The sequence below is a fragment of the Myxine glutinosa genome, chromosome 2 (genome assembly GCF_964187855.1).
Source record: "Myxine glutinosa chromosome 2, kmMyxGlut1.1, whole genome shotgun sequence".
NCBI lineage: Eukaryota > Metazoa > Chordata > Myxini > Myxiniformes > Myxinidae > Myxine > Myxine glutinosa.
This window is the reverse complement of record NC_136262.1, coordinates 129,488,099-129,515,899: the sequence shown is the minus strand read 5'-3', so window position 1 is coordinate 129,515,899 and position 27,801 is coordinate 129,488,099. Positions and strand designations below refer to the sequence as shown.

Sequence of the window (27,801 nt, the reverse complement as noted above, 5' to 3'; positions counted from 1 at the left end):
CGTTTAAGGTAAGGGAGGAGATGGAAGGGGAACAAACACCAGAAACAGATTTGACCAGACACCATCAACATTTGGAGGAGGGAGACAGATTTGAGAGTTCAGTCTTGAGATTAGAGAGATAATGTTTCCTTGTTCTCCTGAGGGTAGACACTAGACACACACTTCCTCCAAGCTTTCTGAAAGGAGCGGGGGTTGCCTTCCGTTGGATTTGCCTTCCATCAGACAAAGGCAAGTTGTTTCAGGGCAACTGCCTCTCCACAAGCTGATTTTATTTGGCAACTATTCAATGACTGTTTAATGAGTTTTGATGAGAATGTCCAAAATACTGCAGCTGGTCAGGCCTACTGCAAATGCACAGTCAGAGTTATACTCTAATCAATGTCAAAGCATCATCATGTGATTCCTCATTCTTCCAGGGAAGACCCTGTGTGTGCATGCTCCGGTTGTAGTCACTTTAATCTCCCATTGTTCAGTACCAACTGAAAGCCAGTCATTCAATGTCCATTAACAGATAATCGCAAGTCTGAAGACTAGAACGCCACTCAGTAGAGCGCATAATCCCGCCGTAGGTCAAGTTGGAATAGTACTGTTGTGGAAATCATTCAAGACCACAACTTTAGTCCATCTGTTGGTTTAATTCCATTAAGACCTTTGACATCATTCTGCAAATACAGGGATGCAATAGAAATAAGGTTTGGCATCACATAGGTCAATCCATAATATAGTTCAATGAAAGCAAGCGTAATATTATATACGGTACGTACCGTTAGCGAGTCTACTAGTCAATGTAACATGTCACAGGAGAAATCGCCTAGAGCAGCGGCTGCATCGGGTCTTATAGCCGCGCCCCCCCTAGCGGTGTCAGTGAGCAGCGAGCATCACCTGGGTTCAGCATTAATATGATTTCACTACATTCTCCCCACCGTTAGAATTACACTGCCGTGCGGCTAGAATCGAGCGAGGCGTCAGCATTAACAGGGTGCGGAATTATGGTATCAGTCGGCCTAACCGTACCGGTCCGGATGGTGAATTTCCCTGCCAGCACGTGTCCGAAATTCCCAGGGTACGGCATCACGTAACCCAGAGACCCCGGCGTCGGAGTAGCTGCCGGAGTCAGGTGACAAAGGGGGTACCGCCAAGCCTTCAGGCAAGGGTGGCTGTGGCAAAGGGAGGGCCGGCAGACGTTCAGTGACGGAAGTGTCGGAAGAGTCCATAGTCTCATAGATTGGCTCGTCCGATTCCTTATAAGGGTCGGTGACCCCGCATGGGGCAAGATGGCGTATGGAGACAGTGGACTCACGCCCATCTGCCGTCATCACACGGGCATGCTCGGGATTAGCCTGGAGTACCTGCACTTTGTCCACTAAGGGGTCGTACTTGCTCGTGCGGACCGCCCGTTTGAGATAGGCCGGCCCGGGCTCAGCGAGCCAACTAGGTAATGACCGGATACACCCCGAGCTCCTCGGGTGGTGGAAAAGTCTCTCGTGGGGAGTCTGGTTGGTGGCCGTACATAGGAGAGCCCTAATCAAGTTCAGCGCCGCAGGTAGCGACCAAGCCCATTTATCGAGGCCCCGGCCGAGGGTCCGGAGGTTGAGCACGACGGCCCTCCATATAATCCCGTTGAAGCGTTCGATCTGCCCATACGCTTGGGGTCTGTACGGCGTGGTATAACTAGAAGCGACGTTATTTTGGAGCAGGTAGCCTCGCACGTCCTGAGACAAAAAGACCGCACCCCGATCAGTATGCACGTAGGCCGGGTGCCCAAACATGGAGAACAAATTCTGCAGGCATCGCATTACCATGGCAGCCGTCATATCCACGCACGTATAAGCAAAAGGAAATCGCGAGTACTCATCGACGATAGTGAGCAGATAGCGAGAGTTACTCGACACCGGCAACGGGCCCTTGAAATCCATTGCCAATCTTTCCCACGGCCTCGTAGCCCTAACCAGCATTCCCATGGGAGGGTTATAGAAACGTGGTTTGATTTCTGCGCAGATAGCGCAGTCGCGACAGATACGGCGGATATCGTCAATCGAGTACGGTAGATTGCCACGTCGCACAAAATGAGCGAAACGCGTCACCCCCGGATGCCCTGCAGTTTCGTGCAAAGCGCGTAGGCCCTCCAGAGTGATGATACCCGCGCATTTAACCGGTCTCGATAAGGCGTCGGCGACCTGGTTATCCTTCCCCGGGCGGTATTTGATAGTGTAGCAGAAGTCGGCAAGCTCTATACGCCAGCGAGTGATTTTCTCATTCTTAATGCGCTGGGCGTGTAAGGTGTCGTACATGAACGCAACACTTTGTTGGTCCGTGATGATTTGAAAGCATCGTCCGAGTAAGTACGGGCGCCATCGCCGAATCGACTCGACGATCGCGTACACTTCCTTTTCGACGGACGAATGTCTCCGCTCAGCGGAGGTAAGAGTCCGTGAAAAGAAAGCCACCGGGCGCCCACCTTGGGAGAGGGTCTCCGCTATAGCATGATCCGAGGCATCACTTTCTAGGACGAAAGATCCGCTCTCGTCGATCGTCGCCACAGCGGCACATGGCGATGTCGGCCTTAAGGCCTCCAAAGGCCGCCAAAGCGGCCGGACGCAGAGGGAATGTGTCGCAGGCCACAAGGGGGCGAAGTTTCGCAGAGAAATTTTGGACCCACTTAGAGTAATGGGCGAATCGTCCGAGAGCGCGCTTCAGGGACGCCCGATCGCTGGGAGGGGCCATGTCGAGCAGAGGTCGCAGACGCTCCTTATCCGGAGCGACTGAGCCATGGGTCATGGTGTACCCCAGAAGATCTGTCTTGCGTAGGGAGTATTGACACTTAGCCTCGTTCATGGTTAAGCGATACCTCTGCGCGACCTCGAGGAAGCGCTTCAGATTAGCATCGTGGTGCCCTTCGTCATACTCACAAACCGTAAGATTGTCTAGATAGACGAAAAAATCGGTCAAGTTCTCCCTCGCAATGAGGTCATCCATGGCCCTCTGGAAACAGGAGACCCCGTTCGTCACCCCAAAAGGCAATCGAGTAAACTGGTACAACCGTTGCCCCGACTCAAAAGCGGTATAGATACGATCTGACCTAGAGATAGGGATCTGATGATACGCACTACGGAGATCGAGAGTGCTGTAGACCGAGTATTGGGCCACCTGTCGCACCAGCGCATCCATCCCCGGAAGGGGGTAGGCATCCAGCTGTGTAAAATGGTTAATCATTTGGGAATAGTCGATTACCATGCGTCTGCGGTGTGCGTCGCTTCGCACCACTAAGACCTGGGCCCGCCACGGCGACCGGCTGGGTTCTATGATGCCGTCTTTCAAGAGCTGAGCCGTCTCTCCCGCAATGAATTGCATGTCTGCTCGAGAGTAGCGCCATGATTTTACCGCTACAGGTGTACAGTCGGAGGTTAAATTGGGGAACAGCGAAAGTGGCTGGATTTCCATTTTCGCTGGGGCACACACAGCAAGCGTGTCAGTCCCACCAACAGCAAGCGTGTCTGGCCCACCAAACTCCATTTCCAGTCGTCCATGTCGCTTAAGGAAATCGTGTCCTAACAGAATGTCAGCACATAAAGCAGGTAAGACCATGAGGTGTACATCTGGGAAAACCCGTCCCTTTATCACAAGTTTCAATCGACATTCCCCCTTCGTGCTGAGCCGAAGTCCCTGGGAAGCCATGAAGATCCGTCTCGTAGTCCCCAAGACCCGCCAACCATGCCTGTGCACTAGTCGCTGATCGATAAAACTATCCGTAGACCCTGTATCCACCAAGGCCCGCACACAATGGCCCTCGACCATGAGGGGAATAACGGCTTGAGCCAGGCCGGACGAGCCTGCTGGGAGTGGGACCGAACCTCCCGAGTGAGTCGGTCGTGCCTCGCGGGTGGGTCCTATGCCAGCCGCAGTTTTCCGGGCATCAGAGGGTGCCCGTGGAGTTTCGTATAAGTTGTCAGGGAGCGTTCCCATGCAATCAGCAGTGTTGCGGTCGTTGCCGGAGTATTCGTTGTGCATGGGGCATCCGTTAAAGCTGTCAGAGAGCCTTCCCATGCATTCCGCTGTCTTGCCATTCAAAATCGCCGTTCTACGAGTATGGGCCTCCGTAGTCTTGCCATTCAAAATCGCCGTTTGATGAGTATGGGCCGCCGTAGTTTGTACCAAACGTATGTCGCCCCCAGAGGACACTGTACGCTCTTGAGAGACGTAGCGTGTACGTACCGCCGGGGTTTGGCGAGGCCCCAAAGTCCCCCGCGTTGCCCGGAGTCTAGTCAAGGACGCACGTTCCGTGTCCGATTGAGGATGAGACTGTTGTGGCTGTTCGGTGTCTCTCGCCAAGGTCGATTGGGCGACCAGGGGCCCTCAAGGAGGGACACTGTCCATCAAAGCCGGGTAAGGCGCCGTGTTCCGTGCTCCGTGCTCGGCCCATAGGCTCTGCAATAAGCCCATTCAAGGTCGTGCGCGGCCGCAAACCGCGTGCGGTTTTCCGGCACACTTTTGCATAGTGCCCCTTTTGCGAGCACATATGGCATATTGCATCCCGAGCCGGACACACTGACCGGGGATGTCGTTGACCCCCACAGAAGTAGCATGTGGCTCCGCGTAAGGCCTTGGGTCTGACCGTAGTGGCAGCCGTCAGGATCCCCGGATCCTCCGCCGGGGCTACCTGGAGTTCCGCGAGCGGGTCCGCTCCCGGTTCTTCGGCGGTAGCACTCTCCGGCCGTGCGTGTAGCGAGGTCCCCGCCACGAGGCGCGTGCGATCATAGTCGTTCGACTGCAGCCGCGCTTCGGTGTATACTTTTCCTTGTTCTAGAGCCGCCGTGAAGGTCAGGTCGGTCTTCTCCAAGAGCTTGAGCCTGAGGTCCTGAGAGGAGACTCCGGAGACGAAAGCGTCTAGGAGAAGGTCATCTTGAACCTGCTCGTGAGTCCGTGGCTCTTGGGTGCTGTCTAGCAGGAGTTGCCGGAGCTCCTGGGCATAGTGATCCATCGACTCGTTTGGTTGCTGGCGTCGTGATGACAGCAAATGCCGAGCACATATCACGCTCTTTTGCTTTATGTACAATCGCCTGAGCTCCGCAACAGCGAGGTCGTACGTCGCACATTGTGCAATACTGTTGTACACCTTGTAGTCGACTCTGGACTGGAGCGCTGCTAGCTTCACGGCAGCTGTCGGCTCGGTGTCCTGGTCAGCGAACTGATTCTCCAAAGTTTTCAACCAGTGACTCAGTTGCAAACCAGCATCCGGGGCTTGCGGGTCGGCGCAGAATTGCGAAACCGCCAGCATCTTGCTTCCCGCCATGTCCGTAGATCTTAATGGAATTAAGTGTTGTGGAAATCATTCAAGACCACAACTTTAGTCCATCTGTTGGTTTAATTCCATTGAGACCTTTGACATCATTCTGCAAATACAGGGATGCAATAGAAATAAGGTTTGGCATCACATAGGTCAATCCATAATATAGTTCAATGAAAGCAAGCGTAATATTATATACGGTACGTACCGTTAGCGAGTCTACTAGTCAATGTAACATGTCACAGGAGATGTCGCCTAGAGCAGCGGCTGCATCGGGTCTTATAGCCGCGCCCCCCTAGCGGTGTCAGCGAGCAGCGAGCATCACCTGGGTTCAGCATTAATACGATTTCACGACAAGTACGATTTCACAAAAGTTTGAGGGAGTAGTTCAGTGACAACACAAGACAAGACAACACAAGACAGACACTGCACAGATATATATTTAGAATATATAGAAGATAATGTAAAAAAAAAAAAAAAACAAGGCAATTTCACTTACATTTTCGGATTCAGCGTTCAATTCTATATAAGTGAGTGTATTTTGAGGCATGTGTGACTTCAAATAAAATTGTAAGCCAGGAAAAACGTTCGTTTCATTCCTTAGGGATACAACATGTAAAACTGGCCCAAACGTCAAAACAAAACTCGCTCATTTTAAGTCGTACAACTACAAGCTAATGCGACCACGCATTCTTCTGGGAAGAATCCCGTGCACATGCTTGTCGCACTTATAACTCACCTAAGTCTTCATAAGTTCATCAAATACTGACACCGTGATTGACATTCGCTGAGGTAAATGTTGATATCTCTTCTGAGGTAAAAAAACAAACAAAAAAAAACAACAGTTTTAAAGTATTATACGTATCAAACGATACATTTTATGAAACGGGGAAACCGAATACACACTGGTGGTTCTAAAATGACAGAATATGTCTTTATTAGAAAAAAAAAGAAGAAGAACCTTGAAGACGACGCTGCTAACAAAATACACCGCTCTAACGCATAACTACGAGTTTAAACTACATTTACAACAAATATGAAAACTATTTTCATATCACAATGTTAAATATAGAATATATCGAAGATAATGTTGAAAAAAAAATGAGCTCCGTCTTCCAATGGTAAACAATCTTTCAAAAAATTCCGGAATCCGGAATAATATCCTGAGCTTCACCAAAAACTAATCAATTCTTCCTTATCCCAAGGGCAATCATCCCACCAACTTTCATCCACATCCGTTCAGAACTTTTCCAGATATCTTGTTCACACACACACACACACACACACACACACACACACACACACACACACACACACACACACACACACACACACACACACACACACAGACACGATCGAATGCATTACTCCCTGGCGGGAGTAATAAACAGAAGCCATTTTCGGTCAAAATAGACCACATTAATGTGAGTAGATCAGGTCATTCATTCATTCATTCATTCATATATCATGCTTTATAGTTTTATAGCTTATACAAACGCCAGGGTGAGAGTTTCTAGCTGGGTTGGGATTCAAACCCAGGTGAGACAGCTCAGAGGTGAGTGTGTGTACCTCAATGCTATCCTGCCCATCCCAGTTACTCGTTTCAAATATAACTGTAAAGCATCTGAAAATGCAATGTCCGTCTGCATCCGTTTGTAATCAGACGCCTTCTTCTTCTTCCCTATGCTCAAAATAACGAAAACAGTTAAAACATTTTACCCAGAACAGCACAAAAGATGAGCAGCACAATTGGGAAACACACATTTAATGAGCTATTAAAAAATTAACTCAATATCCCTTATCCATGTCACCCTTCCCAAGGTTATATCAGAATGAGCTGATTCGTCAATATGGGCATGGATCGCTTAATCCAAATATGGGACTGTTCAAAAATTACATAACACATCAAACATCAAAAAATACAAAAAAAACCAAACATTTATTTAGTAAGTTACTTTATGTAATGCTTGATTAATGTGCATTCTGAGGTACCATGCATTCTGACAGGCTTTATTAAACCTTCCTATTATTCGACATATGATTATAATTTTTTGGGGTCCCTCATTGTGAATAATACTCGACCCAAACAAAGCCAATGGCAATCTGACGCAACAAACCTGGGCAGTGTATAATCAGCAGAGGCCTACAGGCCTAATGTGTTAGGGCAACCTGAAAACCCATATGGCGTCCATATCATTTTGTCTCGGTGCTATGGTGGGTGGAGTCGAGCGACAGATATGGATGTGGTACGGCAGGTGTCCGACCAATAGGTACACATTCCAAAAATAGATCCTCAACAAAAACCCCAACCCCAACAACAGCAACAGCAGAAACAGCAACGCGGATCTCTTGTAGACCCGTGACATGTCACAGGTAAAAATAGTATTAGACTGTTCAAGTAAACAGTGGACAGTCCAAATGGCTTGAAGAATATTTGGAAAGTTGGTTCTCGTTGATGGTGAGAAGAGAACCATCTGTGCCAGTAGGATGGTTTGGTTTATTAGTCTCCTACCGGTGTACACCAGAGGGGACTATAGGTTTGCACTCCGTCCCTCCGTCTGTCAGTCTGTCAGTCTGTCCGTCCATCATGCAAAGAACAGTTTGCCGGACTTTTTTTTCTAAACTCTTAATGCTAATGATTTCAAAATTGGCACATGGTTTCCTCATGATAAGTTACAGATCAAGATCGAACTTCACGACGTTTCGATCATTTTTGACAAGGTTATGGCACTTTGAACTTTGGTAATTTCCCCAACAGTTTTCCAGACGACAGATTGCCGGTAGGGGACATGTATTGCAGCACAATACTCAGAATGCTTGTTTTACTAGGTTTTTCCAGGCAAACACCACCAATATTTTGCACCAACTAAATAAGTGTTTTATTTGGGCGTATGAAACCCATGATCGAGTGAACAGTAAATGTTTTTGAAAAACTTCTGTCTGTGAATGGAATCCGCAAGGTCCAACAGGTGGTTGCTGGTGTATCCTCACAGAATGCAACAAGAACTTGCACGTGCACTTTGACACGTGTGTGGAGACGTGCCCAACTGATTTCCACCAAGTGCTGAAGAACGGGGTGCGAGCCTGCACGGCCTGCCCAAGTCCTGGCACAAATGAGGACCACGGCAGCTGCTCCAATCGATCACAAAAGGGACAGGCGAATGGGAAGCAACAGCCGGGTTCACAGCCTGGCGATGGAGAGCAGAGGTATGGTGTTTTGAGGAACAAACTGAACCCATCGACCAGATATTTATCGACAGCCCTATTGTTTGTCTTTGCAATTTTGGGCTGCGTCACCATTACACTTCTAGTCACCGGAATATTTATGCTGACTGAGTGGTGGCAACCCAGTATCAGGAAGCAGTACCGGCAGGTATCGGCCATCGCAGATGACTGTGGCTGTTGCGCTGGTGAAGACAGTGAGACGGAAAACAACAAAGGGAGCAATTTACAGATGGAAGCATGACAGTATGCGGGTCAATTTTCATCTTGAACCTTCTGCTGCGTTTTCTTGCAGCGTTGTACCTCGGAATACGTATAACATAAAGTCTTGACGTCTTCCGGCCTTTATCTGTTCTTTTTAATACTTCTTCGCTCGGATTGGTCGCAGTCAATGAAGTTGAACAGTGAAGCCTTTTTTTAATGCAACAACCATTAGCTCGTACGTTGAAAAAGTTTGGGTGAATTTTTGGTGATTCGAGCAGAATAGCACTTTGTAGGAGAATGAGGGAACCTTTTGATGCCATTCCTAGCTGTTTATACAGTGCCTTGCAATCATTCTTAGTCCCGCGTTCCTCACCTTACTCGTTTGCTGTACCGTACTTGATTGCATGGCGAGACTCACTGTTTTCCTATGTGCAAGTTTCATCGCTCCCACCTCTGCTTCATTTGTTGTGTCGTTGTTGTAATTGTCGTCTTAAAACATCTTCCTCCTTTGAGGGATACAGCTTTAACATTACTTCGTCATCTTAACCGCCTTCATGTCGATGTACTGATACGTTAACCTTTCCTTTTCTTTATTATAATTCAATTTATTGAGGAAACTCATCTTGCTAAATTGAATTATCACTCGTGCAGGATAGTTACCCTGCACTCGCGAAGCGAAAACAGGGTTAAGCATTCGGGTGCTTACGTCATGGGTATGTGCGTACATGTGGCGTGCGTACGTGTCTGCATTTTTATAATACATTTTCTCGGCAACCATTGGTCCGATTGGCACGAAATTTTACCATAGGAGCGTTTCCCCTTGTATAAATTTTTTTATTCATAATTATGACGTCATAGGTCATGTGGTACGGACGCCATCTTGGAAGAACGTTACACCTCTATATCTCTCAAACCGCTCAATGGAAAAAATTGAAACAAATGGCTCATTGGCAAGTACACCCCCATGGGGAATAAGATGATTGTGTTGATGATGATGTCATCGGTGCCTTCATTATGACATCATAATTCGACAAGTACAACGCTTGATCTGATCAGTATGAAAAATAATAATGGACAACCTTTTCAGAATATGAGCGGCTCCTTCTGTCGATTTTTTTAAAAAAAAGAAAGTTATGACGTCATAGGTCACGTGGTACAGGCACCCTCTTGGAAAAAAATCTAAAAAGTTGCACCTCTATATCTCCGAAACTTCTCCATGGAAAAAATTGAAACATGGCTCATTGTCAAGTACTCCCCTTGGGGAATAGGATTTGTTAATGATGTTATCGGTACCTTAATTATGACGTCATAATTCGACAAGTACAGCGCTTGATTCGATCAGTATTTTTTTCTCTGCAATTCTTGGTCGAGGATACGACTCGACCTCGATTCAGGGTGGTCTGAAAGTCGCTTTACCCCACCGCAGTAAAGCATTTGTGGTTAAACTCTTAATATCCAGGTTTTACTGTGCAGTACTTAGAATAATCAATCATTGTGTCTGAATGATCGAGTGTCGACACATATAATGACTGATTAAGCAAAATTAAGCTTGACTCTTAACTCGGACCCGTACCGAATGTGGCTTTGTTTGGTGGCAAACATTACATAAACTAGAATGGCACTCGGTAGAGTGCATACCTCCACCAGGTGTGCATACCTCCACCAGGCTGAACAGTTTACATTTTGTATCCCACTGATAGGCCGGATCTGCATCCATACTTGAACCAAAATCGAATCGGCTTGTTCTTGTCACCGACCAAACGCATCCACCAATCTTTGTCATAGTCCATCCAAAACCTTTTGAAATATCGTTTTTGGTCTTATCCCGGTTATGAATAATCACTTCAAAAATTATAATTTTCTCTTATGTGGATCCAGATCCGGATCTTCACCAAAAGCGAATCAATTCGGCGTTGGCAGACACCAAACCTCTCCTTCAAGTCTAGTCAGAATCCATCCATACCTCTGAGATATCCTGCTCACAGACAGACAAACTGGGGCGAAAACAACATCTGTCCACCTTGGGTGGTATAGATAAAATGTTCCTGGCATATTGAAGGATTAAAAACAAATATCATGCAAGTTATTAATGCACCTAATCACATCAAAATTTGATCATAATGGAAACAGGGAATTGCTGTGTTGTGTGTCTTGTACTTGGACTCAAGGAAATGCAACCCAATGGTTTCGACGGTGGCTCCGAAGGGGTTAACATGCGTTTACGGGTTGCATACACGCATGTACGTTTTATCCATGACTTACGTGCATTTGGATTCAAGTTCAAGGTTACTTCCCTTTTTATTCCTTCATCCACGAAACAGTGAATTTTCAGTTTGAACCATGTTGTCCTACCATGAAAGATTCAGGTCCGATTCAAATTCACAACCTCATTTCCGGTGCTTCTTTGTAAATCATATTGCTTGCGTCTGAAGCGGGATTTAAAATTATTAATGAATGCATTGTACACATGTTTTCTGCATAATTTTTATTTATACAGTACAGTATGTTATTGATGGATCCATTGCACCTGCAGAGATTAGAACATTTCCTTTACTTGGAGCAAGTGCACGATGACGCACGTAAATAACCTTTGTGTACTCGGACGAGCTATAACGGGATAAGATTGTAATTTGGTCCAAGAAAAATGGCACTAAGGAAAACAACGTTTTTTTCACCACTCTTGAATTTATGGTTGTGACTTCTTTTTGATTGTGACTTTTTTCCCCATTTTTCTTAATTTAGTGACTCATTTGGCCCAGTGAATCTGAACAGCAGGAAGGCAAGCCATGTTTGGCACTTGTGGTGTTTCCACTGCAGAGCCTTGGCCCTGTTTCCTCTACACTAGTGTAAGGCAGCCAGGTATCGTATACGAAAAACAGAGGACACGGAGGCTGCTATGTTTTAGCACCCAACGTTTTCTCATAGACAAGTTGTAATCCATACAAGTTCTGAAATAGTCCCAAAAGTTGTTTTGAAAACTTTCTGACCGGGGCGTTTGATCCCATCTCGATCAGTGTGCAATTGTCTGTTGACGCGTTCTTATAAATCGACTTTCAACTTGTCCTCTGTCAAGTTTACCTTCCCATGTCAACAAGTGAATTACAAACATCAATTTACCTTCATAAATACGATAACGAGAGGGATCCTCTCAGTGTAATTTAACCTTATACATAATCTTGAGTTCCTTTACTTTGTCTTCGGAATCTGATCTTGAAATGCAATTAAACGCAAATGCTCACTTTTGGCTTAACTACTTCTTTCATCGTTTGGACTTTTTGGAAATGATGTCAACTGCTGCCCATACTTGATCACTCGTGACCACCGTGGTCCCCTTCTTCTTCGCACAGGGGGACCCATCTCCGAGATCAAAAACCACTGTTCTAGACTTCTAGATGGCCCATGAATGCCAGTGCTTTAGAGTCCAGACGGTCCAGCTCCGTAGGATGGCTTGGAGCAACCATCACGTTGCTCAGTTTCATTAAAACTTCAAAATTCTGAAAGTTCAACATGGGTAGAGTGAAGGGCATGGCATGGCAGTTGTTGTGTCAGTTTAATTCACGTGTGATCACTCCTTTTCCTTCAAGCTGATTTTCAGTAAATGAGGAGTTGGTCCCTGTTTCATTGTGACCTCATCTGTCGATTCTCGACCGGACTGTAAACCGGGCTTCGCAGGCAGCTCATCGCATAACGAAGTGTGCCGTCCCTCGGAAGGACGTTAACGTTGATGTCCCATCTCCTAGCATTAGTTGGTCGACATTAAATGTCCCAAGGTACTGACAAAGAACGTGCTTTATCACACAAAACCCTGGCAGCACAACAACGCTTCAGTTATGATGTAACCAGCGGGACGAATTATTAACTGAACCTGGTGCAATATGCAGTTGCTAACGACAACCTGTTGTGCTTTGTGTTATTTGTAGATTGCACACTCATCCATTCTGTACACCACATCTGGCAAATAAAAAAGTTGTAAATGTAACGTTTTATTCAACAAACTTTGCATAAAGCAATATATAGTATTTTGAAATACATATTTGTTCATATTTAACATGATGTCAAGTATAAAAGACAAATGAAAGCAGCCAGTTTGTATTGCATCTAAGGTGAGGGCCCAAAAACGGAACATTTATTGTGTTGAACAAACAGGAGGGGAAGGTACGCAGGTAGCATACTGCCACCACTGAGATGTCTACTTTGAGCTTGTTTTACTGACCGGAAGATAAACTGTAAGATGTTTGCTTCACAGACAAGATGCTAAATACATTAGGGGTATGATTCTCGCTTCGGGTGCAAGAGGTCCCAGGTTTGGTTCCCGGCCAAGTCCAATGAAAGTTTTTGCGCTTGTCCTTTTGCATCTTTGCAAAGGAAGTTATATTTCATGTTTATGAAAGGGTGTCTTTTTTCTGGTCCAGCTTGCACTTCTCGTCCAGGACGCGTCCATTCATCCAGTAACCCCCTCCTGGTCAAACTCCCAAAATCCAGGTTGACTGTCCACCTACACTACTTTTGTTCATTGTTTCCCCCATTTGTGGAACTCTCCTTGAAGCTGTTCAAATCCACCCTCCTCTCTGAAGATTCAAGTTGGTGATATACCACCATATCATGTCAACTTCCATCCTTACCCACAATCATATTGTACCCTCATAAACCCCTCGAATCTCTCGACCTCTCTTCTTCCCTCTCTTTATTACTTACAGAAATAGAAGATTTTCCAAGGAAATTGGTTGGTCTGGTGCATTATTCTGTCTGTATTCTGTCATTATTCTGTATTCACCTACAGGTCACAATTTTAAACCGATCTTCACGAAACTTCACCAGATGGTAGAGTTGGTCATAAAGAAGAAGATTATTCATTTTGAGATCAAAGGTGAAAGGTCATGTTGTGGTCAAATTTCTAAAATTGTCATTCTTCATCCGATTGACTTCAAAGCTGAACAGCATTTCCATAGTCACTAAATTGGGAAACCAACTATTTGAGGTCAAAAGGTCAAAGGTCAACTCAAGGTCAAGCTTCTAAAATCATCAATTTTCATCTGAAAAATCATCAATTCTCATCTGAAAAATCATCAATTTCATCCAATTGACTTGAAAGTTAAACAGCAATTACATAGTGCCTCATTGAATTGGTAAACTAAACTATTTTAAGGTAAAAGGTCAACTCAAGGTGAAACTTATACAATCATCAATTTTCATCCAATTAACCTGAATATTGAAGAAAATTGCATAGTGCATCACTGAATTGGGAAAGCAACATTTTTGAGGTCAAAAGGTCAACGGTCAACTCAAGGTCAAACTTCTAATATCAATTTTCCTCTGAAAAATAATCAATTTTAATCTGATAGACCAGAGCTTTGATTAAGATCGTCAATTTTAATCTTAATAAAATGGACAATTTGATATTTTCATGGCAACCTTTTTTGGGGGGGGAGGGGCTAGATTTTGCAAATATCGTGCTCCGCACGACGTCTTCTTGTTTTATCTTTCTCCTCTTCCAATCCCTTATCTGTCATTGTTTCTTTCTCTCGCTGTCTCTGCATTAACTTATTTCCCTGTTGTGTTCACCAGTTGCTGCACGACCAGTGTTGCATTTTTCCTCACCTTGCTTTCCCATGAATCTAGTTTTGTGTCCAAGACATAAAGCCAGGACCCATCTACTGCAATCACAGCTGGTGGACGTTAGACATCTTGTGTTGTGTTGTGCAAGGAATAGGTGATTTACGGTATTGGCCAAATTCCTGCCTGCCTGAAAAACATGCAAGAAAGGATGAAATTTTCAAAAGTTTCATGGAGAAAGTCTGGGGTCACGTTTACACTTTGGGAGGTTACACTGCCTTGAAGGAACCATCTTGTGCCTGTGTCTAAGTTGTCGTTCCGCAAACAAGGTGAAAGTCTTTTTTAAGCCTGCCAAAATAACCTGTCCCTTAGATGTACGTGGGACCAACAATACGATAACTTGACAATCGCTATGTCTATCAATTTATTGTACAGTTTTCCACAATAATTGAATCTTTTGATATATACTCGGTGTTATATTTACTAAAATTCATTGCTTAGCAACTTTCAAAGAAAGGAAAACCATTAATCATGGAATGGGTCACACCATGTACTATTGGTATGTAAGCATCCAAGAAACTTCATTTCTCTTCCCAAACATCTTAGTCTTTAGACATAGCTCATCGTCATCATGGGCCCGTAACAAAACTATACAAGTGTGTTGACCTGTTTCATTTGATGTGCAACCAGTTCATGTGTTCAAAAAAAGGTTGCAAGTAGTGACTGACCATCAGAAACCACACGCAAACATGAAAAGGCATCATTTCATCAACGAGTAATGAAATCCATCATGGCTGACTCCTGTTTCTCTGGTACATCGCTGGAATTTCCAACAGCCTCAGCCCCAGAAACGTAGTGAAGGGCTTGCTTCAGGGTTGGATGATGGTAATGGTAACACAAGGCCACTGGGAATGGTGAGCAAACAATACAGGTTGTACACCATCATACCGAGTGTGGGGAAAAAAGTGAGGCCTGCTCCGAAGCTCCGGTACAGTGGGCACAAGGCACATGCGAACCAATACAGGAGCCTGGAGGGAGAAGGGGGGAGGGGGGGGGGGGTGGAAGGGACAAGATAAATTTTGCCAACTCGAGAACGGATAAGATTAATTTTTTTCTTTCAATTTGGCAGTGGGAATAGTGGAAATAATAAAATCTTACCTTCCGATAACAAAAAGTCCCACAAGCATGGGTAGGACTTTGAGGTCTTGTTGTTGTAGGTAAGTGGCCAGCATGAGGAGGTTCAGGAGATAAAGCGTAAGATGTTCCGTTGAATCTGCTACAAAATGGTCGTTGGTTCCGATGTGCCACGCACCGGAGGAGCACCGTGGTGGAACAGGTCTGCACAGTTGTGACAAACCGCCGGCCACCATCCCTGTCACAAACGAACAACTGAATGTCTCCCCGAGAGAGCGGCTGCACACCGTATAATAACACGGGGTAGAAAATCTGAAACTACGTTTTGAGGGATGGTTGAAAAGGGCAAGCGTGATTCATTTTGGTTGTGGCATTTTGCCGAATGCCTCCATTCCAGTCATTTTCCTGGCATTTTAAGATGTGAATGCTTTGGTTGGTTTTGGACATGACAAGTGCAGACCAAATTATTGACTATTTCCAAAGTGGTTAAGTCCATGCTTTTAAAAAAAAACCCCGAAAAGGAACAGACCATACGTAGCACTGTTCTCATTGGTAGAATCCTCGATTCAAATCCCATAAACGAGGTTGATTTGTCCATTGGTGTAAAATATATCGACATCTCTCAATTTATAATCTATGTATATTTATAATCAGGTCCAATGTGAGTCTAAGACACTTAAAAACAACTACACAGTTACTCACCAAGCACAGATGGCAGCAGGGTAAATATAGCACAGCGGAGCCCAAACGCCAGCCGGCTGGCTATGTCACTACACAGTGGTGCCTCGTATGGTAAAAATTCATAGGTAGTGTAAAGGAGACATGCTGCCACCAACAGAGCGGTGAGTAGTCCAGCACAAGCCAAACAGCACTGGCAAGGCCCCTGTTGTATGGCACAGCCCGCTGCCTGCCTGCTTCTGTTACCTGAAAGTTCTTCATGCTTGGAGCAGGTCATGGAAAGCAGAGAAATTGATCCCATATCAGTAGGAGATGCTACTTTGTTGTCTTGGTGTGGCTCATCAAGTTCCATGGGACCGATGCACACCTCATCCTTGTCCGTTGGGCTCGGTTTGATTGTGTTAACAGGTGTTCTATGAAGTGTAGCCATGTGTAAGAGGCCATTTACTGTTGGAGATTTGTTGACCTGGTCTCCACCTGCAAGCTGCACCTGCCCATTATTAGTATCAGCAAACCACTTAGGTAAGTTGTCAAGAGCTGGTACTTTGACAGGTGTGGTGCCCTGCAGTTTCACAGGCTTGGCGTGTGCTGCGGTAGAGTCTTGCGCTGCAGGAGAGCAAGGTGAGCCAGTGGATGGCATCGAATGAGGTTCAGACATGGAAGAATCCACACTTTCAGAAACTGATGCCAAGGAAACTTGAGTGTCGGTATCTATGAAGGGTGAGAAGGAAAAACGTCCTGGGCCTATGTCCCCCAGCTGCCCAATGATGTCGGCAATGGATTCCTTCACACGGTCTATCTGTTTCGAGTTGTCGCCCAGTCCTCCACCAGGTGCGTCCATTGCTTAAACTCGATAGCAATCTGTACGAAGACATAGGAAAGATTCACCTCGACCTATACAACAACAACAACAACAACAACAACCGGCATTTTAAGGCCATTTTCCCTGCTACAGTGGGGGTTCGCCTTGCGGGCCCCATGACAATCTTCTCCATTTTGCCCTATTTTCTACATCTCCCCTTGTTAACCCCCTTGCCCACATTTCTTCTTCCGTCACCTTTGGCCAAGTCTTTCTCGGTCTTCCCCGTCCTCTACTTCCTTCTACATTCATTTCCATCACTCTTCTCAAACAGTCACTTTCATCCTTCCTCAACACATGACCAAACCATCTCAACCTGTTCCTCTTCACAGCATCCATCACAGGCTCTATTCCCATCTTGCGCAATTCATCATTTGTCTTCCTCTCTCTCAGCGATACTCCACACATCCACCGAACCATTCGCATTTCCACCCTTCCCAGCCTTCGTTGCTGCTCTACGTTCATTACCCATATCTCGCTCCCATAAATCATAACACTTCTCACACATGCAGCATACACCTTTCCCTTCAGCTTCAACGACACTCCCCTCCTCGTCAGTACGCCACTCAGTTCCCGAAACTTCTTCCATGCACATCTCACTCCAGCAACCGTTGCCGCGTCTGATCCACCTTATCCATTCAGCATGTCTCCGAGGTAGCAAAATGTTTTCACATCTTTTAGCTTCACGCCATCTCCAAGATCCAACTCAACATTTCCTCCATCTGCAGCTCCCTCTGTGCACACCTTACACTTGAATGTAGCTGCCACACTGATACCTTTAGCTATGATCTGGATTAAACCAAACTACTTCAAGGAAAACTGGAGACCTTACATAAGTTTGCCCAACGTGTTCGTCCGTGCAGATTTCATGACGCTCGCCTGTGCACTCAATGTACAAATGGTGTTACTTAACCACTGTTGCGTAAACATATGCCAACTATCCACACCATAAAGGCAGTCCTCTTGGAGCAAGTCTTCTTGTGAATTTTGGAAAAGTCTACTACTCCATCTTTAATGGCCGCAAACTCGTGTTTTTCATCTACAGCAACCACAAGGAAATCTTGAGCATCTTCTGGCCTGACATGGCTTGTAAGAACAAGGTTGAAAGCCTACCAGGGAGGACAAATATCACAGAAGAGATCAAAATTGGGAAGTAGAGATGGATTGGTCACGTGTTGCATATGGAGGATCCGAATATACCGAAAAGAGCAAAATTCTGGCAACCTGACGGAAGGAGAAGGATTGGACGGCCAAGAGCGACATGGTGAGGTACTGCCGAGAAGCAAATTAATGGAATGAAGGTCACCTGGAATAGAATCGCAATGTGGGCCCGACACTGACAAGAGTAGCGAAAGTTCAGAAGAAGCTCCATTTGCCAGGGGACATAATTGGATCACAAGCAGGTCAGCAAGCATCCACACCTGAGTACAGTCAAGAGCTAGCCACTGATTAATTATTTGAACCAGTGGGAAATTCTTGGCTGTACTGACACGTGGATACATAGCATATATTTACGTAAAAAGGTCACATCCCCTTAAGCACGCATTACCAAGCATATGATGCACTCTGATTCACCAAGAGTCAGAACAATATTGTGGATCTGCAGAAGAACACTTCCGGCTCCGCAATCCAATGCTGCGGGAAGGAATCACATACGGTACTCTGACTTCTCACAAAAGTGTGCATTGCAAAGGGTAAGGTGTACAAAAGTGTGAGTGAAAGGAGATTTTGGCAAAGGTGTAAGAAGGAGAAAAGCATTTATTATTTAATTAACCTCCTTCTGTCTCTCTCTGGTTAGACTCTTAGGGCTTCCGGCAAGGTTTCATTAGACGTGGAACACAATCCTGGATGGGTTGCCAATCTGATGCAGAAATTCAGGGTAGGAATTTCCTTCTATTCAGGGTACCTACTACTCCTCATGATAGCTCGCCTACTCTTCATGAAGAGCACCATGGGATCTTTAACGTCCATCAACTAACACCGGCAGACTGGATGCCTGTTCCGAGGGATGGCACACACGTTGATGAATCACCAATGGGATGACAGTTTATAGCTAGGTCGGGATTTGAACGCATGCTAGACAACTTAGAGGTGAGTGTGTGTACCTCTAGGCCATCCTGCCAGCCCACTTAATTCTCCACATTGTTGAAATTGAATCTAATGCCAGATTCAGAACACAGAGCTTTTTCAAATCAGATTGTTTTGGCAAAGAAACCCTCTCTCTCTCTCTCCCTCTCCCTCTCCCTCTCCCTCTCCCACTCCCTCTCCCTCTCCCACTCCCTCTCCCTCTCCCTCCCTCCACTAATAACAACGATGACTGGGCTGTAGAGAGGAAGTAAAGGGGTAAAACAGGAAAACCACAGACTACTGAGAGAGGATGAATACTCCCACAGTGGTATTTACAAACGAAAGTGGAGAAAATGAAACAAGAAGCAGTCGTATTTCACGGAGGATAAATGAAATCCCATGATAAAGTCGTAATTTCTTCGACCCACAATGGCACAGACGGGTGATCCGCTAGGCAGATGGCAGCCTTTGTACAGAACCAGGGGGGTTGGGTGAAAAAGGGGGGACGTGAACGAGGAAGCATGTATGCCTGCGGACAAAAATGGTTAGTACTTGTACTCACCAAGTGGTGATCAGATTCAAACCTGCAGAGTTTCTACAAACACCGAGCTTGGACATGCGGACGCTCCTCGGCCTTGCTGGGATCTGGGTCTAGGATTCTGTGATAAGGGGGAGTTGGTGGTAGTTAAATAGCCATGGTGCTGGCGATAGCTTGCCTACTCTTCAAGAAGGATACCGTGGGATCTTTAACATTCATACACAACATACAAGTTGGTTGTAGTTAAATAGTTCTGTGTTAGAAACCTTGGCACTTTTAAAACAGATTTTAATGCTTTGGTAATAAGTAGCGTGGGAGACGAGGATTTGCAATAACTTCTGTGTGTCTGTCTGTCTGTCTATCCAGGCCATAACTTTTTTACCATTTGAGTTTTGTCATCAAATTTTCAACAAAGCTTTATTATGATAATATGGAGAAAACAAAGTAATAATTTTGTTGAAAGGTCAAAAGGTCAAAGGTCAGCGTGCCCTAAAATCATAAATTTTCATCCAAATGACCTGAAATTATAATTCACCATTTGAGTTTTGTCATCAAATTTTCAACAAAGTTTTATGATGAGAATATGGAGAAGACAAATTAATAATTTGATCAAAAGGTCAAAGGTCAGTGTCACATAAAACTATCGATTTTCATCCAATTGACCTAAAATTTTAAGAATTTGCATATTGGGTCACTGAATTGGTTCACCAATCAAAAGCTAGAAGCTCCTTTTTTTTGATCAAAAGGTCAAAGGTCAAGATTGCATAAAGTTGGCAATTTTCATTTGATTCACTTGAAATTTGAGCAGAGGTTGCATTTTGGGTCACTGAAGCCTATTGCTTTTGAGGTCATGAGGTCACCTACAGTCAATTTTTTTTGTATTTTTTTTACCTGTTTTGTCCTGTTTTCTGTGAATTATATACGTTAGTATACGGAAGAATAAGAAGTCTGAATACAAAGCGGCCGCCGACAGGCTTTGCATTTTCAGATGCTTTCTAGTTTTCACTTGAATTTTAACTTATTGGACCGGAAGTCAAGATGAGTCAATTGCCCTAACCCCTATTACTCCTAACCACCCCTTCCCGGATGTGATGCGACTTTCATGAGACAATACCGTACATGCAATGTTAGTAATAAGATATAATTAATGGCTGGGAACTGGGACTGGCAGCATAGCTTTGAGCTGTTTAGCATGGGTTTGAATGTTGGACCAGCTATAAACTGCCACACTGGTGCTTGGCATGGAGGCCGACGCATCAATGTGTGCACGATCCATTGGAAGGACATTAAGCCGGAGGTCATGTCGACTAGCACTGGGGGGCGATGGTGGACGCAAACTCGTAACTATCCCATGGTTCCCTGACTGACTCCACATGACTCCACAAGGAGGTGGGATTAATTGGGCCATTAAGGAAACAGAAGTCCATTGCAACCAAACTGTCTCTGCCAGAGCTTCAGGATGCAGTGCAGGATAGGGATATTTGGAGGCATTTGTCCGACCTCAGGAGGATGGACAGACTGAGTCAACCCACCTGGTGTTATTTAACAGAACATGAAGGGCTCAAACTCAAGACCCAAAGTCATATACTCTAATTTTAGTCATTTATATTCATATACTCTAATTATTTAATAATAAGACCACTACTACTACTCGGCCGGGACACGTTTACGACGCAAGTCTTTCACGACCTGACTGCCAAAGATTGATATTTTATTGAAAGCCGCAGGGATTTTAAAATTTTTTATTCGAGGATGCCAGCAATAACTCACCTACTCTTCGTGAAAGACACTGTTGGATTTCTAGCGTGGACTAATGACCGGTGCTGGCAGACGTGTCCTCCGGATGGACGGCACACGCATTGATGCATCGCCCTGCCTGTGACACACCAGGATGATGGTTATACCTGGGTCGACATTCGAACACAGGTAAAACAGCTTAAGGTGACTGTGCTTATCTTTAAGTTATCCTGACTGCCCTGATGAAATATATATATATGTATTATATGTAATATATGTATAAAATGTATTATATGAATTAATGCACATGTATTATATGTAATATATGCATTATATGTATTATATTATATGTATTATATGTATTATATAATATATGCATCATAAATATTATATGTATTATGTAATATATGCATTATAAATATTACATGTATTATTTGTATTATATGTATTATATGTAATATATGCATTATATATATTATATGTATTGGCTTAGCCTGGTGTTGGCTTAGTGGTTAGGGTGCCGGCTTGGGATCTTAGCTTAGCCTGGTGTTGGCCGAGTGGTTAGGGTGCCGGCTTGGGATCTTAGGATCCCAGGTTCGAATCCCGGTCGATCGCTGAATTAACACCAGGGGGGTTGACTCAGTCTGTTCATCCTTCCGAGGTTGGCAAATTGAGTACCAGTTCACTGCTAATTCCCTGTGTGTTGCAAAAGGTGATTAACTGGGTTGGCGGCAGGAAGGGCATCCGGCCATTAAACATTGCTTCAAAAAGGGGACCACGGTTCCCCAAAAAGGCGGGAAAAATGGCCTCAAAAGGTGGTTATATATATTATATGTATTATATGTAATATATATATTATATGTATTATGTAATATATGCATCATAAATATTATATGTATTATGTAATATATGCATTATAAATATTATATGTATTATATATATATATATATATATATATATATATATATATATATATGTATATATATACATATATATGTAGTTTATGTATTTTATGTAATATATATGTATTATATGATTATATGCATTATATGTATTATGTAATATATGCATTATATATATTTTATGTATTATATGTAACATATGCATTATATATGTATTATATGTAACATATGCATTATATATATATATGTATTATATGTATTATATATATATATATATGTATTATATGTATTATATATATATATATACAGTGGAACCTTGACTTACGAGTTTAATTCGTTCTGTGACCGAGCTCGTAACTCAAATTGCTCGTTTCTCAAATCAAATTTCCCCATTAAAATGCATTGAAATGCTATTAATCCGTTCCAGCCCGCCAAAAACCACACCAATTTTTTTTAAAATATACAGTATATATAAAAATATCTCGCGCTTTATATTTCACCTGTATGCAGCATACAAGTTGGCAGGATGGCCTGGACTGGAGGTACGCACACTTGACTCTAAACTGTCCAGCCTGGGTTTGAATCCCGACCCAGCTATAACCTGTCATGGGTGAATCACAGGCAGGGTGATTCATCAATGTGTGTACCGCTAAACTGGGCGCCCCGTTTGCGTCCCATTAGTTGTTGGATGTTAAGGATCTCACCGTGTTTTCCACAAAGAGAAGGCGAGCTATCGCCGGCACTCTGAACAAGTTGTGGCCTGGCATGCTCTTCTCCTCTGCCGTTATATACGTCCTCCTCGGCATCTTTTTCCAGAAGAGCCCTGTCTCGTCACAGTTGAAGATTTGCTGGGGGATGTATCGTTCGGCTTCTATCAGTTCGGCAAAAGTTATAATAAAATCTTCAGCTGCCTTCACATCCGCCTCACCAAGTCGACAACACGCACACCTCGCTCATGTTTTTCGACGATTGCGTGTTTTATATCCAAGCACATCATCCTCTTCTTCTTCTCAGTTATAATAAAATCTTCAGCTGCCTTCACATCCGCCTCACCAAGTCGACAACACGCACACCTCGCTCATGTTGTTCGACGATTGCGTGTTTTATAGCCAAGCTCATCATCCTCTTCTTCTTCTCAGCACTGCACTTGGCACTCACTTTCTTAGGCCCCGTGGTTAAAACTAAGAAATTTTCCAAAATAACCAAAATGCGAAAACAAAAATGCAGCGCTATACGGCAGAGATACTGTACTTGCACGGCAAGATAACCACGTGACCAGAACCCACCTGGTGGCGTAAACTCAAAATAACCAACATGCGAAAACAAAAATGCAGCGCTATACGGCAGAGATACTGTACTTGCACGGCAAGATAACCACGTGACCAGAACCCACCTGGTGGCGTAAACTCAAAATAACCAACATGTGAAAACAAAAATGCAGCGCTATACGGCAGAGATACTGTACTTGCACGGCAAGATAACCACGTGACCGGAACCCACCTGGTGGCGTAAACTCAAAATAACCAACATGCAAAAACAAAAATGCAGCGCTATACGGCAGAGATACTGTACTTGCACGGCAAGATAACCACGTGACCGGAACCCACCTGGTGGCGTAAACTCAAAATAACCAACATGCGAAAACAAAAATGCAGCGATATACGGCAGAGATACTGAACTTGCACGGCAAGATAACCACGTGACCGGGTGGCGAAAGCTCGTAACTCAGATCTCGGCTCGCATCTCAAAGCAATAAACCGCCCGAGCGACGGCTCGTATCTCGAAAAACTCGTAAGTTGGGGCACTCGTAAGTCAAGGTTCCACTGTATATATGTATTACATGTATTATATATATATATATATAAAGGTGGGCGCGATTCGGAAAATGTTAAGTCCGCTTACCGCTTATCCGCTCCGCCAGCCCGTGTAGTCCGATTCGCTTATCCGCTTCAGCGGCCGAAAATCTTAGTCCGCTTACCGCTTATCTGCTTATCCGCTTCGATTCGATTTTTTTAAAGCGCTTCGACGTTTTTAAAGCGATTTTTGACGTTTCTAAAGGGAATTTAATGCTTTTTAAGCCTAAATAGCCATTTCTAACTACTACAAGTACAAAGACAAACAAAGCTTTTAAGATCAAAAATATACATTTTTATTTAAATAAAATTTATTCAAAATTTATTGAAATAAAGTTTTCCACTCGACTCTACTCTACTCTACAGTTAATTTAAATATAATTTTAATATATGCAAGTTACATTAAAGAAAAATCAATTTGCCCGTCCTTTCTTTGACAAGAGAGTCTACTAGTCAACAGACTAGCAGTCTGTTGACTAGTCCTCGTCTTCCTCCTCCACCTCGTGGGCCTTCTTGAGGATTTGGAGGTTGCCCTTCATGAAGACGAGGGCCTCGAAGTTCGGTGCAGCCAGGGCCGACCTCTTAGGCCTGAGGATGTCCGACCCGTAGCTGAACACGCGCTCGACCGAGGCAGAGCTCGGGAGCGGCGTGTTATGCCTGAGAAACAGAGTTACCCAAGCATCACGGAACTCGAGCGGGAAGAGATTGGGCGAGAGCCGAGTTGTTAGGGTTTCACTTATTATTCACTTAAATAAATATTCACAATTCTAGAGTAACGGCTCAGGCTAACAGCTGATTTGGCGAATCGCGATGCGCTTTAATTTTTCGGTAGTCCGCTTACGCTTATCCGCTTCGGTTTCCGGGGGTTGTTCCGATTCGCTTATCTGCTTCGAAAACGTTAGTCCGCTGCAGCGGATAAGCGGATAAGCGGACTTTCGAAGCGGACCGCCCACCTTTGTATATATATATATATATATATATATATATGTATTATATGTATTATATATAAATGTATTATATATATTATATCTCTATATATAAAGGAGGAGTGTCTGTGTGTGTGTGTGTATATGTGTGTCTGTCTGGATGTCCGCTTATAACTCAAGAACTACACATCGGAGAAAAGTTTTAGACACAGATTCGGAATCAGCATAAAATCCTGGTGGTTATAGGCTACGTTTTATTTTAATATCAATGGTTTAAAAAAACCGCGCCACCTGCAATTCCATGGTGGTTTGTGGCGGCGCTAGACGTCCGGGGTGTATTGCAATGGTTTGTCGGGTTTGGCTGTGGGTCCAGAATAGCTCCCATTTCCTCATGTTCTTCCACTTTTATTTTGAATCTTCTGTTACAACGCCTTCCTTATGTACCTTATATCCCCCCGACGAGGCCTCTACATAATTTCATGCGGCAGAATTTCGTACATTTTGAGTGAAAGAAGTGAGACGAAGTTGTAGGAGGAAGAAGAGGCGCGGCCGAACTGATAGAAGCCGACTGTGGAGGGCCTCGATCGTGAGTGGAAATGGCGGGAATTGCGTTTGTATCGCAAAGTAAAGGATCTGCATTCATTTCTGAACTTGCATTGGTGGATTGTTATACATCTGCATTATTTTTCATAAAAAAACTTTATGTTGAACTTGAAGGCTCCAAGCAAGGACTATATATATAGCCCTCATTGAGGTAAAAATAAAAGTAAAAATCCTGCTATCGCTTGCCAAGCGAGCCGTTCCCCCCCCTCCTCCTCCCCCTCCCCCTCCCTCCTCCCCCTCCCTCCTCTTCTCTTCTCCCTCCCCCCTCTTCTCCCCTCCCCCCCCTCTTCTCCCCTCCCCCCTCTTCTCCCCTCCCCCTCTTCTCCCCTCCCCCCTCTTCTCCCCTCCCCCCTCTTCTCCCTCCCCCCTCTTCTCCCCTCCCCACCCTCTCCTCCCCTCCCCCCCTGTTCCCCTCCCCTCCCCCCCTGTTCCCCTCCCCTTCCTCCTCCCCCCCTTCCCCCGCCCGGCAATGCCGGGTACTTCCCATGGCCAGCTGTACGTGGGCTGCTCGAGGGTTGGAAAACCAAGCAATCTTTATGTCTTGGCACCAAGTAAGAAAACCAGAAATGTTGTACACCAAGAGGTTTTGAGAAATTGAAAATTGACAAAACGCCATGTAGGAAATGTACTGTGATATTGCTCTAAAATATACATGTTCTTTTCATCATATATTTGTATTATTCTTATTCAACCCGGGCGAAGCCCCCCCCTCCCCCTCCCCTCCCCCCTCTTCCTCCCCTCCCCCCTCCCACTCCCCTCCCCCTCCCACTCCCCTCCCCCTCCCCTCCCCCTCCCCTCCCCCCCTCCCACTCCCCTCCCCCTCCCCTCCCCCTCCCCTCCCCCTCCCACACCCCTCCCTTCCCCTCCCCCTCCCCCACTCCCTCCCCCTCACCCCCTCCCCCCTCCCCCCTCCCCCCTTCCCCTCCACTCCCACCTCCCCCTCCCCTCACCCCTCCCCCATCACCTCCCCCTCCCCCCTCCCCCTCCCCTCCCCCTCCCCCTCCCTCTTCCCCTCCCCTCCCTCTCCCCCTCCCTCTCCCCCTCCCTCTCCCCCTCCCTCTCCCCCTCCCTGTCCCCCCTCCCCCTCCCCTCCCCCTCCCCCCTCACCTCCCTTCACCCCCTCACCTCCCTTCACCCCCTCCCCCTCCCCTCCCCCCTCCCCCTCCCCTCCCCCCTCCCCTCCCCTCCCCCTCCCCTCACCTCCCCCCTCCCCTCCCCTCCCCCCTACCCCTCCACTCCCCCCTCCCCCTCCCCCCTCCCCCTCACCTCCCTCCTCCCCCCTCACCTCCCCCCACTCCCCTCTCCTCCTCCCCCTCCCTCCTCTTCTCCCCTCTCCTCCTCCCCCTCCCTCCTCTTCTCCCTCCCCCATCTTCTCCCCTCCCCCCTCTCCTCCCCTCCCCCCTCTCCTCCCCTCCCTCCCCCCTCTCCTCCCCTCCCCTCCCCCCTCTCCTCCCCTCCCCTCCCCCTCTCCTCCCCTCCCCCCGTTCCCCTCCCCTCCCCTCCCTCCTCCCCTCCCTTGCCCCGCCCAGCAATGCCGGGTACTTCCCATGGCCAGCTGTACGTGGGCTGCTCGAGGGTTGGAAAACCAAGCAATCTTTATGTCTTGGCACCAAGTAAGAAAACCAGAAATGTTGTATACCCAGAGGTTTTGAGAAATTGAAAATTGACAAAACGTCATGTAGGAAATGTACTGTGATATTGCTCTAAAATATACATGTTCTTTTCATCATATATTTGTATTATTCTTATTCAACCCGGGTGAAGCCCCCCTCCCCACTCCCACTCCCCTCCCCCTCCCCCTCCCCTCCCCCCTCACCCCCTCCCACTCCCCTCCCCCTCCCCTCCCCCTCCCCTCCCCCTCCCCTCCCCCTCCCTCCCCCTTCCACTCCACTCCCCCTCCCCTCCTGCTCCCCCTCCACTCCCCCTCCCCTCCCCCCTCCCCTCCCTCACCCCCTCCGCCTCCCCTCCCCCCTCACCTCCCCTCACCCCCTCCACCTCCCCTCCCCCCTCACCTCCCCTCACCCCCTCCGCCTCCCCTCCCCCCTCACCTCCCTCACCCCCTCCCCCTCCCCCTCACCTCCCCCTCCCCCATCCCCTCTCCTCCTCCCCCCTCCCCCCTCCCCCTTCACCCTCCCCCTACCCTCCCTCTCCCCCCTCCCCCTACCCTCCCTCTCCCCCTCCTCTGCCCCCTCCCCCTTGCCCCTCCCCCCTCCCCCTCCCATCCCTCCCCCTCCCCCCTCT

At 46.1% G+C, this 27,801-nt stretch overlaps 3 protein-coding genes across 7 annotated transcripts in view; 1 reads left to right on the top strand and 2 right to left on the bottom strand.

Moving 5' to 3' along the window:
• The window catches only part of LOC137421265 (furin), a 141,862-nt gene extending 129,914 nt beyond the window's left edge, over positions 1–11,948 (top strand). For all 3 annotated transcript variants that reach the window (XM_078771639.1, XM_078771641.1, XM_078771642.1), the window contains one exon: positions 8,278–11,948. In XM_078771639.1, the coding sequence (XP_078627765.1) occupies positions 8,278–8,750 (473 nt within the window). In that variant the 3' untranslated portion in view covers positions 8,751–11,948. The remainder of the gene's footprint in view (positions 1–8,277) is intronic.
• LOC137421260 (GMP reductase 1-like) overlaps positions 1–27,801 on the bottom strand; it is a 905,715-nt gene that overhangs the window by 649,070 nt on the left and 228,844 nt on the right. The gene's annotated exons all lie outside the window — the stretch shown is intronic.
• Positions 12,674–21,444, bottom strand: LOC137421266 (transmembrane protein 79). 2 transcript variants are annotated; one of them, XM_078771643.1, is made up of 5 exons: positions 21,310–21,444; positions 19,564–19,660; positions 16,100–16,936; positions 15,422–15,635; positions 12,674–15,291 (listed from the first exon to the last, which is right to left on the bottom strand). In XM_078771643.1, the coding sequence occupies exons 3-5, from the start codon at positions 16,914–16,916 to the stop codon at positions 15,102–15,104; spliced, it is 1,221 nt and encodes a 406-aa protein (XP_078627769.1). In that variant the 5' UTR covers positions 16,917–16,936; positions 19,564–19,660; positions 21,310–21,444; the 3' UTR covers positions 12,674–15,101. The 2 variants fall into 2 exon arrangements, 1 of the variants encoding a protein (XP_078627769.1); XR_013622361.1 differs by lacking the exon at positions 16,100–16,936.